General features: G+C 41.3%; 1 protein-coding gene across 1 annotated transcript in view; it reads right to left on the minus strand.

Annotated features, from left to right (window-relative positions):
- Positions 1-13,819: 13,819 nt before the first annotated feature.
- The window catches only part of LOC114668807 (gastrula zinc finger protein XlCGF57.1-like), a 28,493-nt gene continuing 24,423 nt past the window's right edge, over positions 13,820-17,889 (minus strand). The window contains exon 3 of the mRNA XM_028824759.2: positions 13,820-17,581. Within this exon, the coding sequence (XP_028680592.1) occupies positions 16,452-17,581 (1,130 nt within the window). The 3' untranslated portion in view covers positions 13,820-16,451. The remainder of the gene's footprint in view (positions 17,582-17,889) is intronic.

Below are 17,889 nucleotides of genomic sequence, written 5' to 3' on the forward strand. Positions count from 1 at the left end.
TGTTTAACCTTCCCAGTGTGCGTTATTGGTCTCTGTAGAGAGTGTGTGTGGGTCGATCCAAGGCTGGGGACATTCCTGGGGTCTCCTCTATTAAAATAAATAAATCACCGTCACCTTTGACAGTGTGAATGTTAGCGGCCCCTGACCGCTACAACTCTATCCCCGAGATCTTTTGAAAGTGGCCTGCCACCCACAATCCGTTGTTTGCTGTCAGTTGCACTACCGAACAAAGGAGTGAATGCTCCAGGAACAGCTTCACTAATCACACTCATTACAGTTGATCACAGGTGGAAGGAAGCCATTAACCGCAATGGAAATGGTGGGCACTTACACCTGATTGAGTTTAAGGGGGGTGTGGGGGGGGGGGTCTCCTTTATTCATCTCAGGATCTCTCCGGATTCTTCTGAACTGTAGCTGTGATATCTTTCACTTGGATGTGATAGATTCAATCCATCACATCCATCACATCAATGATCTATTAGATTGCATTGAGTAAGTAAAGCTGGAAAAAATATTGTTTTTTGTATTTTCATTTAAGGCTGTAAAGCCAAAAAAAGGGAATATTTTGAAGGGGGGGGGGGGGGATTCTTTTCTATACCCACTGTATGTAAGAAACATTTACTTTATTAAACCACATTTCCTAAAGTCTACTACTGACACAGGAAAGTGGAATTACAGAGGAGACCACAAGAGGACTTGTGTGAAAGTCCAGTCATCTTGCATTTTCAGTGCAGAAGCCGCCCAGCCACCCAACACAGAACTTTTCTTTGGATGTTTCCAACAATCTGTTAATCGGCTAATAACCGTGGATCAGTACGATGCTGTTTACTATTAAAGGAATACATTCCATCCATCCATTATCCAACCCACTATATCCGAACTACAGGGTCACGGGGGTCTGCTGGAGCCAATCCCAGCCAACACAGGGTGCAAGGCAGGAAACAATCCTCGGGCGGGGTTTTTAAATTATTTTGACATTTCATTGGCAGTGTGTAAAATGATTAATGTTGCTGTGATTGTGATGCTGTTTGGTTCCATTCAACTTTCGCTTTTTCTTTGTGAATTGTGACGTTTACTTAAAAAGTGCAGCAAAAAAGTATTTGGTGTCCAGGGGTGCATTAACCCCCCAAGTATGTGGCGGTTTAAGGGTTAATGATATTGATCCTGGTAGAGTTCATAGATGATGCTGAAATTGGAGGGATGGCAAACACTGACGAGGCCACAAAAAGATGTGGACAAGCTTCGGATCTGGACAAACTCTCGGAAGATGCAGTTTAATGTAGAAAAGTGCAAAGTGCTACACGTGGGCCAAAGGAACATCAGCCCTAAATACAAGATGGGAGACTCTGAGCTACAGGAAGAGACCTCTGATAAGGATTTAGAGGCTGCTGTTGATCACACATACTTATGAGTAGCATGTATGCAAAGTCCATCCATCCATCCGTTTTCCAACCTGCTGAATCTGAACACAGGGTCACGGGGGTCTGCCGGAGCCAATCCCAGCCCACACAGGGTGCAAGGCAGGGTACCAATCCCGGGCAGGGTGCCAACCCACCGCAGGACACACACAAACACACACCCACACACCAAGCACACACTAGGGCCAATTTAGAATCGCCAATTGACCTAACCTACATGTCTTTGGACTGTGGGAGGAAACCCATGCAGACACGGGGAGAACATGCAAACTCCACGCAGGGAGGACCCGGGAAGCGAACTGTATGCAAAGTGCAGAAGTTATTACAGACAAAATGTTAGGTTATACTGTATCTTAAAAATCCATCCATCCATTCATTATCCAACCCGCTATATCCTAACTACAGGGTCACGGGGGTCTGCCAACACAGGGCACAATGCAGGACACAAAGCCCAGGCAGGGCACCAGCCCACTGCAGGGCACACACACACTAGAGACAATTTAGGATCGCCAATGCACCTAACCTGCATGTCTTTGGACTGTGGGAGGAAACCCACGCAGACACGGGGAGAACATGCAAACTCCACGCTGGGAGGATCCGGAAGGTGGACCTGGGAAACGAACCCAGGTGTCCTAACTGTGAGGCAGCAGCACTACCACTGTGCCACCGTGCCGCCCTATCTTAAAAATGATGAATGGAAATCGAGAAGTTATGCTCAAATCACATGAAGTACTAGTGAGACCACAGCTGGAGTGGTGTGCAGATCTCACCTCCACCGTACAAGACATAGTAGCTGTGCTGTGGAGAGCAACCAAGTGCATCCTGGGACTTGAGGACATGTCAGTGTGACAGACTCGGAGAAGTAAACCTGTTAAGTCTCGACCAGAGGAGACTTCATGGAGGATCTCATTCAGGTCTTCCAAATTCTCCAAGGCATCGATAACGTAGACCCAAATACAATTCATTTAACTAAATGGGGAATCCTGCACTCAAAATGGTGCATTCAGCACTGAAGCCAGAAAACACTTCTCTGCTCAAAGAGTTGCGGGAATCTGAAACAAACTACCGAGATGAGGAGTTGAAGCTGAAATCGTTTGAAACATCAGAACGTTTCTGGATGAGAGATCAGGACAGCTTAACCATTCAGCTATGTGTCCCCCACTGGATTACAAGTGAATTGTTCACAAGTTCACTTTTGCTTCTGTTAAGCCTGTAGCAGCTCCTCCTCCTGGAGCAAACTTGTTAAGGTCTTTACCAAAGTCTTCATTACAACAAGTTCTTATTAAGCCTTACCCTCCCAGTAGAAGTAGGACTCCGCTGCACTGATGACCTCGCTCCATTCTCCATACTCTCTGTATTCTTTGCCTCCTGCTGATTTAACCAACTTCAGATCCAATTCTGAAAGTCACCTCTGAGGCCAACAGCTTCTGGCTTCAAAATTAATCAATTAATTAACCAAGGACTGAAAATGACAGAACTGACTCCATCTCCAGGGCTGCCTGGACAGGCCCACCCAAAGAAACACTGCATTCGATGGCCTGCATCCGAATAGCTTCGGCGCCCGGGTCCTCTCCGAAAACATATCGAAGGTAATTCGTTTATCTTGACTATCTATCTCTGCTTTTAACCCCTTCCGAAATGCCACTCCTGTGCTTGGTCATGATAATTGTTTAATAAAATCTTCCATAAAAGTGCGCAACATAAATACTGTAATAACCAATCTTAATGCACATAGAAAATCTAGGCAATACGGCATAAACGCCAGTAATTTAATTAAAGTTACTACTTTAGATGAACAATGTATTAAAACTGTAAAAACAGATCATAGATTAAACAAAAAATATACGCAGAGCGGCACTAATAAAAATAACTTAATTCCTGTTCCATATATCAATAACGCACATAATATTCATCTCTGCTCCTCCGAAACATTGAATATGGCACTATTAAATATTAGAGCTTTAACTAACAAGACGTTGTTTATCAACGATCTTATTAGTGATAAAAAAATAGATTTTATTGCACTAAGTGAAACGTGGCTTAGCTCAGATGGCGCAGCTGTTTTAATCGAATCTGCGCCTCCGGATTACAGTTTTACTCGTGCTGATCGCCAAGGAAAGAGAGGTGGAGGACTAGCAAACATTTACTCAAGTAGGTTAAAATGTAAAAATATCAGTTTTGGTAAATTCAAGTCTTTCGAGTATCTCGGCATTATTGTTATTCAGGGAGATTCTCACGTTCTAGTATTATCCGTGTATAGACCTCCAAAATTCAATGCGTCTGTCTTTGAGGAATTCTCTGACTTGATGTCAATCTTAATTACGAACTATGACACACTCTTAATAGTCGGCGACTTTAATTTTCATATAGATAATCAATGTGACCAGAAAGTAAAAGAATTTATGAACCTCCTGGACTCTTTTGATTTGAGACAGCTCGTTAATCAGCCTACACATAAAGCAGGTCATACGTTAGACTTAGTAATTACTAAAGGACTAAAAGTTGATATAAAGCAGGTCATTGATACGGGTCTATCAGACCATTTTCTTCTTCTCTTTAATATAGAAATAATGATAGAAAACACTCATGAGAAGCATATTGTTAAAAAACGGTTCTTTGACTCATCAGCAGCTTTAAAACTTTCAAACATTCTAACCAATCAGTCCGTTTATAGTGCCAACTATAATAGTGAGGATAATGTAAATAGTAAGGTGGAAAGATTTAATACTAAAGTGAGGGCTGCTGTTGACATAGTTGCACCTGAAAAGACAGTTAAAAAATCTTCTAGCATTGTTATAACATGGAAGACCCAAAAAGTGTCTAATTTAAAGAGAACATGCCGTAGAGCTGAGCGTAAATGGAGGAAAACTAAACTAACTATTGACTATGAAATATAAAAAGTTAAAATAACAGAATACAATAACACAGTCCGTCTTGAGAGGCGCTGCTATTTCTCTAAGCTTATAAATAACAATGCTAGTAATCCCAGAGTCTTATTTTCGACAATTGATCGTCTGTTAAACCCAGGTAACTCAAAGGAATGCCTCCTAAGTACTTCCAGTAAAACCTGTGAGGCTATCGCTGTATTTTTCAATCAGAAATTAATGATATTAGAAATAACATAGTATATCTCCCCAATACTAAGGATCCTCCTAAACCCCAGTACCCCATAATAAACAAATTAAAGTCTTTCACTAGGATAGATTTACCTGATTTACATAAAATAATTTCTCAAATAAAACCCTCCACCTGTGCCCTTGACCCAATACCAACAAATTTTTTCAAAGAAGTATCAGGCGTACTAATTGATAATGTTCTTGACATAGTAAATTCGTCATTAGATACGGGGGTCTTCCCAGACTGTCTTAAGACTGCGGTAGTTAAACCCCTACTTAAGAAAAATAATCTTGATCCCTCTGCTCTTGAAAATTATAGACCCATCTCTAACCTGCCTTTCTTAAGTAAAATTCTAGAGAAGGCAGTCATTGTGCAGTTAAATGAGCACCTCAATAAACATGCTATTCTTGATAAATTTCAGTCAGGTTTTAGAACAAATCACAGCACAGAAACTGCACTCGTTAAAGTAGTAAATGACTTGCGGGTAAATGCAGACAGAGGCCATTTATCTGTTCTCATCCTCTTAGATCTGAGTGCCGCATTTGACACCATTGATCATAATATTCTTAAGAATCGCCTTAGTCAATGGGTGGGCCTCTCTGGCAGTGTCTTAAATTGGTTTGAATCCTACCTGGCAGGGAGAAAATTCTTTGTTAGTTGTGGTAATTATAACTCAAAGACACATGATATTCTATATGGTGTTCCACAAGGCTCTATCCTGGGTCCACTGCTCTTCTCAATCTACATGCTTCCATTAGGTCAGATTATCTCGGGACATAACGTGAGCTACCACAGCTATGCTGATGACACACAACTGTATTTATCAATAACACCTGATGACCCCAAATCTCTTGATTCGCTAACACAATGTCTAACTTGTATCTCAGAATGGATGAATAGTAACTTTCTCAAATTAAATAAAGAAAAAACCGAAATCTTAGTGATTGGCAATAATGGATACAATGAGGCTATTAGAAATAAACTGGATGCATTAGGATTAAAAGTCAAATCGGAGGTAAAAAGCTTAGGGGTAACCGTTGATTGTAATCTGAATTTTAAATTGCATATTAATCAGATCACTAGGACAGCATTTTTTCACCTAAGAAACATAGCAAAAGTTAGACCTCTTATATCATCGAAAGATGCAGAGAAATTAGTTTATGCGTTTGTTTTCAGTCGGCTAGATTACTGTAACACACTCCTCTCAGGATTACCCAAAAAAGACATCAATCGTTTGCAACTAGTGCAGAATGCAGCTGCTAGAATCCTAACAAGGAAAAGAAAATCCGAACACATTTCTCCAGTTTTGATGTCACTACACTGGTTACCTATATTATTCAGAATTGACTTTAAAATTCTGCTTATGGTTTATAAAGCCTTAAATAATCTCGCCCCATCTTATATATTGGAATGTCTGACACCTTATATTCCAAATCGTAACCTCAGATCCTCAACTGAGTGTCTCCTTAGAATTCCAAGAGCAAAACTTAAAAGAAGTGGTGAGGCGGCCTTCTACTGTTATGCACCTAAAATCTGGAATAGCCTGCCAGTAGGAATTCGCCAGGCTGATACAGTGGAGCACTTTAAAAAACTGCTGAAAACACATTATTTTAACATGGCCTTCTCATAACTTCACTGTAATTTAATCCTGATACTCTGTATATCTAATTCATTATAATAACTATTCATTCAAAATCTGTACTAACCCCTACACTCTCTTCTGTTTCCTTTTCCGGTGTCCTGTTGGTGGTGGCGTGCGCCACCACCATCTACCCAAAGCACCATGATGTTCCAACAATGATGGATGGATTAAAAGCCAGAAGTCTGTATGACCATCAGCATCAAGTGACTCCGTGAAAAACCCGAACTACAAAGAGGACTATTTCATTTATGTTAGGTAGAATGCCCAGAGGGGACTGGGTGGTCTCGTGGCCTGGAACCCCTACAGATTTTATTTTTTTCTCCAGCCTTCTGGAGTTTTTTTTTTTTTTGTTTTTTCTGTCCACCCTGGTCATCGGACCTTACTCCTTTCTATGTTAATTAATGTTGTCTTATTTTAATTTCTTATTTTGTCTTTTATTTTTCTTCTCTTCATTATGTAAAGCACTTTGAGCTACTTTTTGTATGAAAATGTGCTATATAAATAAATGTTGTTGTTGTTGTTGCATTAGATTGCCTGCACTGAGGTATTTACACACATATTCAACCTCTCTCTCTCTCCTTGTGCCTGAAATCTACAACCATTGTACCTGTTCCCAAAACACTGAGGGTAACCTGTCTTAATGACTATCGACCAGTCGCTCTCACCGCTGGCTTTGAACGACTGGTAATCACCCACATCAAAGCCTCCATCCCAGCTGATTTGGACCAACACCAGTTTTCCTATCTGTCAAACAGATCAACTGAGGACGCCATCTGTGTGGCTCTACATGCTGCCCTCTCGCACCTGGAAAAGCCCAACACCAATGTCAGGATGCTCTTCATTGACTACAGCTCTGCATTTAATACCATCAAACCTAACCAGCTGATCCAAAAACTCTATGCACTAGGACTTGCTCCATCCATATGCAACTGGTTATTGGATTTTCTCACCCACCGCCCCCCCCCCCCCCCGCCCCCCCCCCCTCGTCCCAAACACACATCCTCCACCCTTACCCTGAGCACTGGTGTGCCGCAAGGATGTGTACCAAGTCCTCTTCTCTATGCACTCTTCACCCATGACTGTCAACCCATCCACCAATCAAACATTATTGTTAAATTTGCAGATGATATGACTGTCATTGGGCTTGGAACGGACAACAGTGAAGCTGCATATAGGGAAGAGGTTCAGAATCTGACAGAATGGTGCAACACCAACAACCTGGTCTTAAATACCAAAAAGACCAAAGAAGTGATTCTGGACTTTAGGACCACTAAAAAGACCAATCACAGTCCGATAACAATCAATGCAGATGCTGTGGAGAGAGTTTCCAGCTTTAAGTTTCTAGGAGTCACCATCTCAGAGGACCTGTCCTGGGCTGACAACAACTTGGCTATAAAAGACAAAGCACAACAACAGGAAGCTAAGGAGAGCTGACCTCCCCCAGAAGCTGCTGGTTAATTTCTATAGATGCACTACAGAGAGCATCTTAACTCTTTTAGGGCTAATTTTTTTTTGTTTCTTTTCTCCCAGGGCTGAATATTTTTTCAAAAACTAACTTTTTTTAATAAAAGAACACAAAGCAATTGAAATCAACAAAAAATATTGACTTTTGACAAATGTTACTGTCTTGCATGTTGTATAAGCCTGCATACTCTATGATTTCACATACATATCACATACATTTTACACAGCAAAGTCCTGCAAAGTCTGATCTCGCTCAAAGCAGCCAATTTCAGTCATTGCCACATTGCACTTCTTACAATACGCGTTGTTTTGGTGCCTACTTTTCTATTGTCTGTTGCTGCACTTTCGCACATATATTGTTAGTGTGTACTGTAGAGAGACAAGTCACCCATTTGCCATCATGCCATGCCACTGCCACCAAGTTTTCTGCCCGCATGAAAACCATTTTGTCACCTCTTTTCATCTTCTGCCTGTCTGGCTTCATGTCTCTCCTGTTCACCCTCACTGTGCCACAAGCTCCAATTCCCCTGCTCTGTAACTCCATGAACAATTCTGGGCATGTATAAAAATTGTCCAAATGTACACAACATGACCCACATGTTCATAGCCCTGAAGCAGCTCCAGCACAACCTGACTTGTCAAGGGACAGTTCTCTCTTTGAAAGAAATACTTTCCTGTATATGTAATTACTTTCAGGCAGAAACCAGTGTTTGCTTCTGCCAGTACAAAATCCTTTATGCCATACTTTGTGGGCTTGTCTGGCGTATATTTGCAGAAAACAAGGTGTCCCTTTTATTTTATCATAGATTCACAGACAAATCACAGCCAGGCTGATAAAATTGTTTCTATGTTGGTTCCACAATGTCAAGCAGGGGCTGAACTTTATGCATGGGATTATAGCCTGGCTCATCCCTTGGGATTTGCTTCCGTTTATTACAGAAGTGAATAAAACTTTGCAGCATCACGTACCTATCATCACGCTGCATAACCTGTCCAAAGCCACCAGGGGACAAAGCACGTTTGGACCAATGCTCCCTGAAGTTATATCACCAGTTCTGTCCCATCTCTATTTGTAATGCCACAGCGCGCTTCATCTCGTCTTTTGTTGTGGGTTTCCACTTTGAAAAACGAGAATGCGATGCAAGCGCAGCCCGCGATTCAAAAAATTTCTCTGCCTACCTGTTTGTCTCGTCTGACAGTAGCTGAAAAGCAGCATCAGGAGAGAGCAGCCTGAAGTAGTTCAGCAGCTGGTGATCTGTCGTGTCCAACAGCAAGCCATGCCGTCTTGTGAAGTCCGGTAGCCAGTTCGGCTCCCACGGATCAATGTCTGTGTATTCCTCCCACGCGAACCTTGCCGTAGGTGCATCGGCTGCGCGAATGCGCTCAGCTGGCAGTGGATCAGCTGGCACGGTATTGGCTGGTGTCTGATCAGCTGATGCCGGCTTCTCACTCTCTTGTTCGATCTCCTGATCACTGTCAATAAAATCCGATTCTGAAAAATCGGAGTCCGACTCCGCGATAATGCGCAAAACATCGTCTGCCAAGTGTTTTCTTTTCTGTACTCGCTTCGCTCCCTTGTGACATGTCGATGCCATCTTGCCTTTGTTTACATTTTGCAACTCACGCACATGCAAGGATTAATTGCCGAGTCAACGAGTCTAGCATTCCTCCAAGCACAGAGGGAATGCCTGTGACGTGACAGTGAGTTTTGTCGCCATTAACAGCTGATTGTCGCCCTCTATCCCTGAATGTCGACTTTTGTCGACATTCGCCCTCAACCCCTCCTGGCGACAAAAGTCGACATCCGCCCTAAAAGAGTTAAATAACTGCATGATGGCCTGCAGGTACAACAGCTGCACCAAGGCTGCTAAAGAAGCCCTGCAGCGGGTCATAAAAACAGCAGAGGCCATTACTGAGACTGAACTGCCATCACTCGAACTCTCGTATAAGACTCGCCAAAACCATTCTCAAGGACAAAACTCATCCTGGAAATTCTTTGTTTGAGCTCCTCCCGTCAGGCAGACACTTTAAGTCACGGGTGTTGAACTCCAGGCCTGGAGGGCCGCAGTGGCTACAGGTTTTCATTCTAACCCTTTTCCTAATCAGTTTTCACTGCTAATTCACTTTTTTCCCTTCATTTTAATAGCCCCACTTTTAAGGATTCAGTCCTCTGAATTGATTCGTTTCCTCATTAAATGACAGCCAAACAGAAATGAGATGTGAAACAAGTCGAAAGATGACCAGCTATACTGGGGCTTCAAACTCCAACCAATTTCTTAATGAGAAGCCAATGCTTGCTGTTAATTAAACCTGTTAACCAGCAGACGTTTCCAAAACTGATGATTTTATGTTTTTTTCTAAGAACACCATCAAGATGTTTGGATGACCTGAGAGCTCAGCCGTACTGAGACCTTCACCTTTCTCTATTTTCAGATTCTGTGTGATGGGCACAGGTGAGCTGGTCATGTGGCTGCTTGTTTTGTGTCTCACTATTGTTTGGCCGCTAATTAAGGAAAAAGAAACATCTAAGGGGGTCTGAGTCTAATTAAAAGAAGTAATTAGCAGTAAAAACTGGTCACTAATTAAGGAGATGGTTAGAATGAAAACCTGCAGCTACTGCGGCCCAATACCCCTGCTTTAGGTCAATCCATGTACGCACAAACAAATAGCTTTCTCCCATCTGCCATAAACTTTCTGAACTCTGAATCTCCTCACTCTGAGTTCATTTTGTACAATAAGCTATATTGGTAATGTGCAACATAGTGATGTAATACAATATAGAATATGTAATGTACTATTCATTAACAGGTGCAATAACAATTTATGCTGCTGTACTTTGAGCAATAATAATTTGCTCTGGTTACTTGATCACTTAACACTGTATAGGACATACAGTGCATCCAGAAAGTATTCACAGCGCATCACTTTTTCCACATTTTGTTATGTTACAGCCTTATTGCAAAATGGATTAAATTCATTTTTTTCCTCAGAATTCTACACACAACACCCCATAATGACAACGTGAAAAAAGTTTACTTGAGGTTTTTGCAAATTTATTAAAAATAAAAAAACTGAGAAATCCCATGTACATAAGTATTCACAGCCTTTGCTCAATACTTTGTCGATGCACCTTTGGCAGCAATTCCAGCCTCAAGTCTTTTTGAATATGATGCCACAAGCTTGGCACACCTATCCTTGGCCAGTTTCGCCCATTGCTCTTTGCAGCACCTCTCAAGCTCCATCAGGTTGGATGGGAAGCGTCGGTGCACAGCCATTTTAAGATCTCTCCAGAGATGTTCAATCAGATTCAAGTCTGGGCTCTGGCTGGGCCACTCAAGGACATTCACAGAGTTGTCCTGAAGCCACTCCTTTGATATCTTGGCTGTGTGCTTAGGGTCGTTGTCCTGCTGAAAGATGAACCGTCGCCCCAGTCTGAGGTCAAGAGCGCTCTGGAGCAGGTTTTCATCCAGGATGTCTCTGTACATTGCTGCTGTCATCTTTCCCTTTATCCTGACTAGTCTCCCAGTCCCTGCTGCTGAAAAACATCTCCACACCATGATGCTGCCACCACCATGCTTCACTGTAGGGATGGTATTGGCCTGGTGATGAGTTGTGCCAGGTTTCCTCCAAACGTGACGCCTGGCATTCACACCAAAGAGTTCAATCTTTGTCTCATCAGACCAGAGAATTTTCTTTCTCATGGTCTGAGAGTCCTTCAGGTGCCTTTTGGCAAACTCCATGTGCCTTTTACTAAGGAGTGGCTTCCGTCTGGCCACTCTACCATGCAGGCCTGGTTGGTGGATTGCTGCAGAGATGGTTGTCCTTCTGGAAGGTTCTCCTCTCTCCACAGAGGACCTTTGGAGCTCTGACAGAGTGACCATCGGGTTCTTGGTCACCTCCCTGACTAAGGCCCTTCTCCCCCAATCGCTCAGTTTAGATGGCCGGCCAGCTCTAGGAAGAGTCCTGGTGGTTTCGAACTTCTTCCACTTATGGATGATGGAGGCCACTTTGCTCATTAGGACCTTCAAAGCAGCAGAATTTTTTCTGTAACCTTCCCCAGATTTGTGCCTCGAGACAATCCTGTCTCGGAGGTCTACAGACAATTCCTTTGACTTCATGCTTGGTTTGTGCTCTGACATGAACTGTCAACTGTGGGACCTTATATAGACAGGTGTGTGCCTTTCCAAATCATGTCCAATCAACTGAATTTACCACAAGGTGGACTCCAGTTAAGTTGCAGAAACATCTCAAGGATGATCAGGGGAAACGGGATGCACCTGAGCTCAATTGTGAGCTTCACGGCAAAGGCTGTGAATACTTATGTACATGTGCTTTCTCAATTGTTTTATTTTTAATAAATTTGCAAAAACCTCAAATAAACTTTTTTCATGTTGTCATTATGGGGTGTTGTGTGCAGAATTCTGAGGAAAAAAATGAATTTAATCCATTTTGGAATAAGGCTGTAACATAAGAAAATGTGGAAAAAGTGATGCGCAGTGAATACTTTCCGGATGCACTGTATTTGCAATTATTTGACTTTTCTTTAAATGCACCTGGGGGCTGTCACAAAAAGTAATTTTGTTGTGTTACGCAATGACAATAAAGTGCTTGAACTTGAATGCAACATAACATATTATGGAAATGTACGCTAAAAAATTTACAAAGGTAAGGTATGATAGTGTAACATCTAATCAGCCATGAAAACTACTCGGTGTGAGGGGGTGAATGTCTTCTTTATTGGTACTTCAAAACTTTTATTACAAGCAAATCAAAAATACAACAAATAGCACTAACTAACTAACTAACTAACTAACTAACTAATCAGTATTTTAGGTTTCACCACTCATACGGCGTGTTCCTTTGCAGTCGCTACAGCTCAAGTCATCAGAGCTTCTTCACTCAAAGTTGTTCTTTATGACTTGTGGTTCCAATGTCTCTTTGGTTCGTTCCCAATGAAGCGGAGAGTTTGTGACAATTTTTGGCATCTTTCTTTGTATAGACCATCGGCCATCTTGTGTCTTGATGTTTGAGAGTTCTTACTCCTATCCCATAGAGTCTGCACAGAACTGTTCAACCATTTGTGTGCAGGCTGCCCATTGATCAAATGTTCATCCATCGTTCTTGGTTCAAACCTTCTCAGCTTTCTGGATTTTTAGTATGCTGAAGCAGGAGATCAATCATTTGAATTTAAATTTTTGTTATCTAGTTCTTTTAGGAGATGCTGGCTATATTGGGAAAAGGGTGCTAAGGATAGAGCTGCCAGGCAAGAGGATAAGAGGAAGGCCTAAGAGAAGGTTTCTGGATGTGGTGAGGGAGGACATGCAGGTGATGGGTGTAACAGAACAAGATGCAGAGGACAGAAAGATAATAATTCTTTACATTTCTATAGCGCTTTTCTCACTACTCAAAGCGCTCTCCACACAGGGAGGACCCGGGAAGCGAACCCACCATCTCCTTACTGTAAAGCCGTAGCACTACCAGTGCGCCACCTGTCAGGATCTGCTGTATCTACCCCTAACCTATCTATCTATCTAACGGGAGAGCTGAAAGAAGAAGTTAGATTAATCAAATGTGGAGAATTTGTCCAAACCTTATGGTGGTGGTTCATTTGGACACATTTCTTCACCCAAGAGCACGGAGTGTGGCATCTGAAGAATTTAACAGGAAAGTCTGCAGTTCACCTACTTTTGACCTCTGTGCTTGTAGTCTCATTTTTATCAAGCCCTAAGACCACCTTTGGACCCATTCTGAGAAGTGCAGGCTTTGTACAGCAAGTTATGCATGTGTCGTCATTTCATTGTTTCCCATCCCCACTATTCTAACCATTTTGTGTCTAACTGATGAGGATTGGTGATTGGTTTTCTGTCGAGGTGCTATATGTGTTCTATTTCTCCTAAACAGTCATTTATCTCTATTGGTTCTCTTTTGGACTACAGCTCAGACTACACAATTGTCATCAAACCGGATTACTTTTCTTATTGCATAATAATGTCCATTGATAGAATTTGTCCTAACATGTGTCACAAGCCCACATGTGATTCTGACAGCTTGTGAAGTTAGTTTAGAGCACTCATGTTGAACCACCAACTCTAAACTCAAAGTCTTGTCCCGTATTTGCTACTACTGAGCTGACATGGCTGCCCTTTCAGTTGAAGTTCTCCTTTTCACATCATGGCAGAAATCAGTATCGCTCATGACTGATGTCAAGGTGCTGAGCTTTTTCACTATCCTAAATCTGATGTGAGGGCTTGACATAACACCTGTAAGCAGTTCTAGTAATGCCTCTTATTATAGCTGACGACAGGATTTAAAAGGACATTAAAATGGGCCAGTAAGTTCATTTTGAGAAATACCGTAGATCAAAAAATCAAATCGAACAATCAGAGTTGTTTTATTCCGTACCAGGCACACCTCAGATTGCATATTACGATATGTTTCTGAAGATTGCCACAGCAAGGAAACGTTTAACACACATGCAATATAGCTTCTTACTGGGGTAATTTCATCAGAATTTCTTGGTGTGCTTACTATCAAGACAGGAATGGGCTTCACGTTTGAGACCGGGGGGTTTCTCTGTACTGCTGAGGCTCTTATTCCTTTTCATTTGAGCACCTGCACTGCTCCTAATGACCCTTCTTTTTACGGTTTATATAGTGTTACGATATTTAGTCACGATGAACATGGGGGGTTTCTTTTTGTTAGTCCTGTTATCGTGACGTCTCTATCCAAAACATGTTTTTCTTCCATCTTAAAAATATTGGACAATTAACGCTTTCAGCCCTGGATTTTCTGTTTTTATGGGAAACATTATTTTGTGAGATATTCTACCTTTGGGGCGTCTAGGAAGCTCAAAAATAAAAAAACAACACTATTATTATACAATTGCTGTCAAATACTTCTGTCTTCTTGAAGAAATAAAATTGAAAATGGAGCTACTTACTATGTGGTGTACAGAAGCCACCTGCCACCTCGATCCAGTCTGCACTAACAGTAGCACGCCTGGTTCCAACGGCTGCAAACATACCTGTGTTTTACAAAAATGGCTGCGTATATATGTAGTAGTAATAGGATGTCAGGGCCGAAAGGGTAAAAGGGTGTTCTAGATATGCATAATACTGAGAAATTAAGTTATGCATTTATTTCTAGGAGGATTTGCTGTGTTCACTGGCAGCTCAAATCTTTATGGAGTTTTCAGTTAATTGAAAATTCTGATGCAAGAAGAATTACAAAAACCAGAAAGTAGAAACACATCACTCCAATTATTAAAGCCTTATACTGGCTCCCAGTTAAGTTTAGGGCAGATTTGAAAATACTACTTTTAAAATATAAAGCCTTAAATGACTAAGGTCCAGCTTTCTTATCTGAACTTATCATTATTTACAAAACAAAGCGCACCATAAGATCTCAAGATGCCGGTCTGCTTATGATTCCAAAGATTGATAAAATAACAGTGAGAGGTTGAACTTTATGCTCCAGGACCTCAAAGTTATAGAGTGGTCTAGCTGCTGCTAAAAGAGATGCCCCTTCATTTTCAGCTTCCGAATCCCAGCTGAAGACTCACTACTGCTGTACTGCCCAAAGGGGACTGGGCGGTCTCGTGGCCTGGAACCCCTACAGATTTTATTTTTTTCTCCAGCCTTCTGGAGTTTTTTTTTTGTTTTTTCTGTCCACCCTGGCCATCGGACCTTACTCCTTTTTATGTTAACTAAGGTTGTCTTATTTTAATTTCTTATTTGTCTTTTATTCTTCTTTTCTTCATTATGTAAAGCACTTTGAGCTACTTTTTGTATGAAAATGTGCTATATAAATAAATGTTGTTGTTGTTGTTGTTGTTTAGCATACCCTGACTAGAGCTGCTGATTAGCTGTATAGACTGCATCTCTGTTGTTAGTCATTAGCACAAAAACATAAGTAATATGCTATTTATAAACTGTTACTAACTCTTGCCTGTTCAGGTTCTCTTCTTGGTACTCACATGTGGCACTTGGTGCCACTGCTCTACTACCAATTTGTCTGCTTGCCTATGGAATAGTCATCTCAGATAAAGGAACACTGGAATCATTGGGTAGAAGGGTCCTTTCATCAGATTGGCTGGCCCAGCACTAACTCGGCTGTATAATGGCCAAAAGGGGAAGGTGGCTTGTCGGCCAACGTCTCTAGGACCCTAACTGTGTCTGGTTTGTCTGACTCCTCAGGAGGCTGTCAAAAACAGAAACGGGCCTGTTAAAGCCCATTGATGTATTCCTTGTGTGATTTTGGGCTATACAAGAAATAAATTGTTGTTAATTTCTCAACAAAGGCTTGGCTTCCTTATTTTTTAGGACAGGAGTGCTCCTCAGTCTTGAAGTGTTTTTTCACTACTATGGTTTTTATTCTCTTAGGGATAATTGATGTACTACGCCAAGCCTAAGAGATTTTCCTTCTGTAATAGATATGATAAGGTGCTAATTGGAAGGGCATCCGGATGGGACTAATCTGATACAAAGTCAGTTGAATTTTTCCACATGTGCAGATTGCATTTCTTGATATTTGATCAAGAATATCACTTCGGACTGAAGCAGCAATGATCCATGCTTTATCAGAGCATTTTATCTTTGCCTGGTTTGCCATCAGATGGTATTAGTATGTTCTAATTGTTTAATACCACTTTCTTTTCTGTTATTCGGTCTGTGGTGTGGTCCCAGCAAGTTGTATTTTTTGCATAGTGACATAATCTGCCAACTTTGTTGCGTGTCTGTGTGTAAACAGACAAGAAAACGTTTCCACGACTGTTTGGAAGAATCAGCACATATCAGTTTTACCATTATTTTTTAATTTTGTTTCTCTCTACTGTGCATTTTTGAGTGTTGCTGAAGATGACTATTTCTGATGAATCCTTTTCCACATTCTGCACAGCAAAATGGCCTCTCTCCAGTATGAATTTTTGTGTGTCTCCTAAAGCAGCTACTGCTGTAGAATCGTTTACCACATTCAGAACAGCAATATGGCCTTTCTCCACTGTGAATTCTTTTGTGTTTCTTAAGGTTAACTTTCTTTGAGAAATCTTTTCCGCATTCAGAGCAGCAATATGGCCTCTCTCCAGTGTGAATTGTTTGGTGGGCTTGAAGGTTGCCTAATATTGAGAATTGCTTGCCACATTCAGTACAGCAATAAGGCTTTTCTCCACTGTGAGTTCTTAAGTGCGTTTTAAGACTGCAACTGTAAACATATTGTTTGCCACATTCCATACAGCGATATGGTTTCTCACCACTGTGAATTCTTGCATGGCTCCGAAGATAACTCATTTGTAAGAATCGTTTGCCACATTCTGAACAACTATACGGTTTCTCTCCAGTATGAATTCTTTTATGGGTTCGAAGATGGCTCATTTGTGAGAATCGTTTGTCACATTCAGTACAGAAATACGGCTTCTCTCCCGTGTGAACTCTTTTGTGATTCTCGAGCAGGCTACTGCAGCTGAAGCATTTGCCACATTCAGTACAGCAATAAGGCTTTTCTCCACTGTGAGTTCTTAAGTGCATTTTAAGACTGCAACTGTAAATATATTGTTTGCCACATTCCATACAGCGATATGGTTTCTCGACGCTGTGAATTCTTGCATGGCTCCGAAGATAACTCATTTGTAAGAATCGTTTGCCACATTCTGAACAACTATACGGTTTCTCTCCAGTATGAATTCTTTTATGGGTTCGAAGATGGCTCATTTGTGAGAATCGTTTGTCACATTCAGTACAGAAATACGGCTTCTCTCCCGTGTGAACTCTTTTGTGATTCTCAAGCAGACTACTGCAGCTGAAGCATTTGCCACATTCAGAACAGGAATGTGTCTTCTTTCTTGTACGACGGCCCTGCTTATCATCAAGTTTACATTTTTGGTTAAACTTTTTTTTCCTCTCTTGTAAAACAGACAGAGCAGATGTCTCGAATTTAGATATAAATGCTGTAAAAAAGACAAAAAGCGTAACTGTTGGAACATCAGTAAAACATGACACAACATATAAAACAAAATCCTGTTATATACTTTATATAAGGCTCTGGCAAAGACATACACATTCAGAGACACACTGCTCATAAAATTAAGGGAACACATAAATGACTCATCGGATCTCAGTGAATGAAATATTTAAATGGAAAATCTTTACTTAGCAATACTGTGAATCATTGAGAACAAAATGATGTAACAACAGTCAAAATTGTGAATTTCCCATTGGGATTAATAAAGTATCTATCTATCTATCTAATAGGAAC

The sequence above is a fragment of the Erpetoichthys calabaricus genome, chromosome 1 (genome assembly GCF_900747795.2).
Source record: "Erpetoichthys calabaricus chromosome 1, fErpCal1.3, whole genome shotgun sequence".
NCBI lineage: Eukaryota > Metazoa > Chordata > Cladistia > Polypteriformes > Polypteridae > Erpetoichthys > Erpetoichthys calabaricus.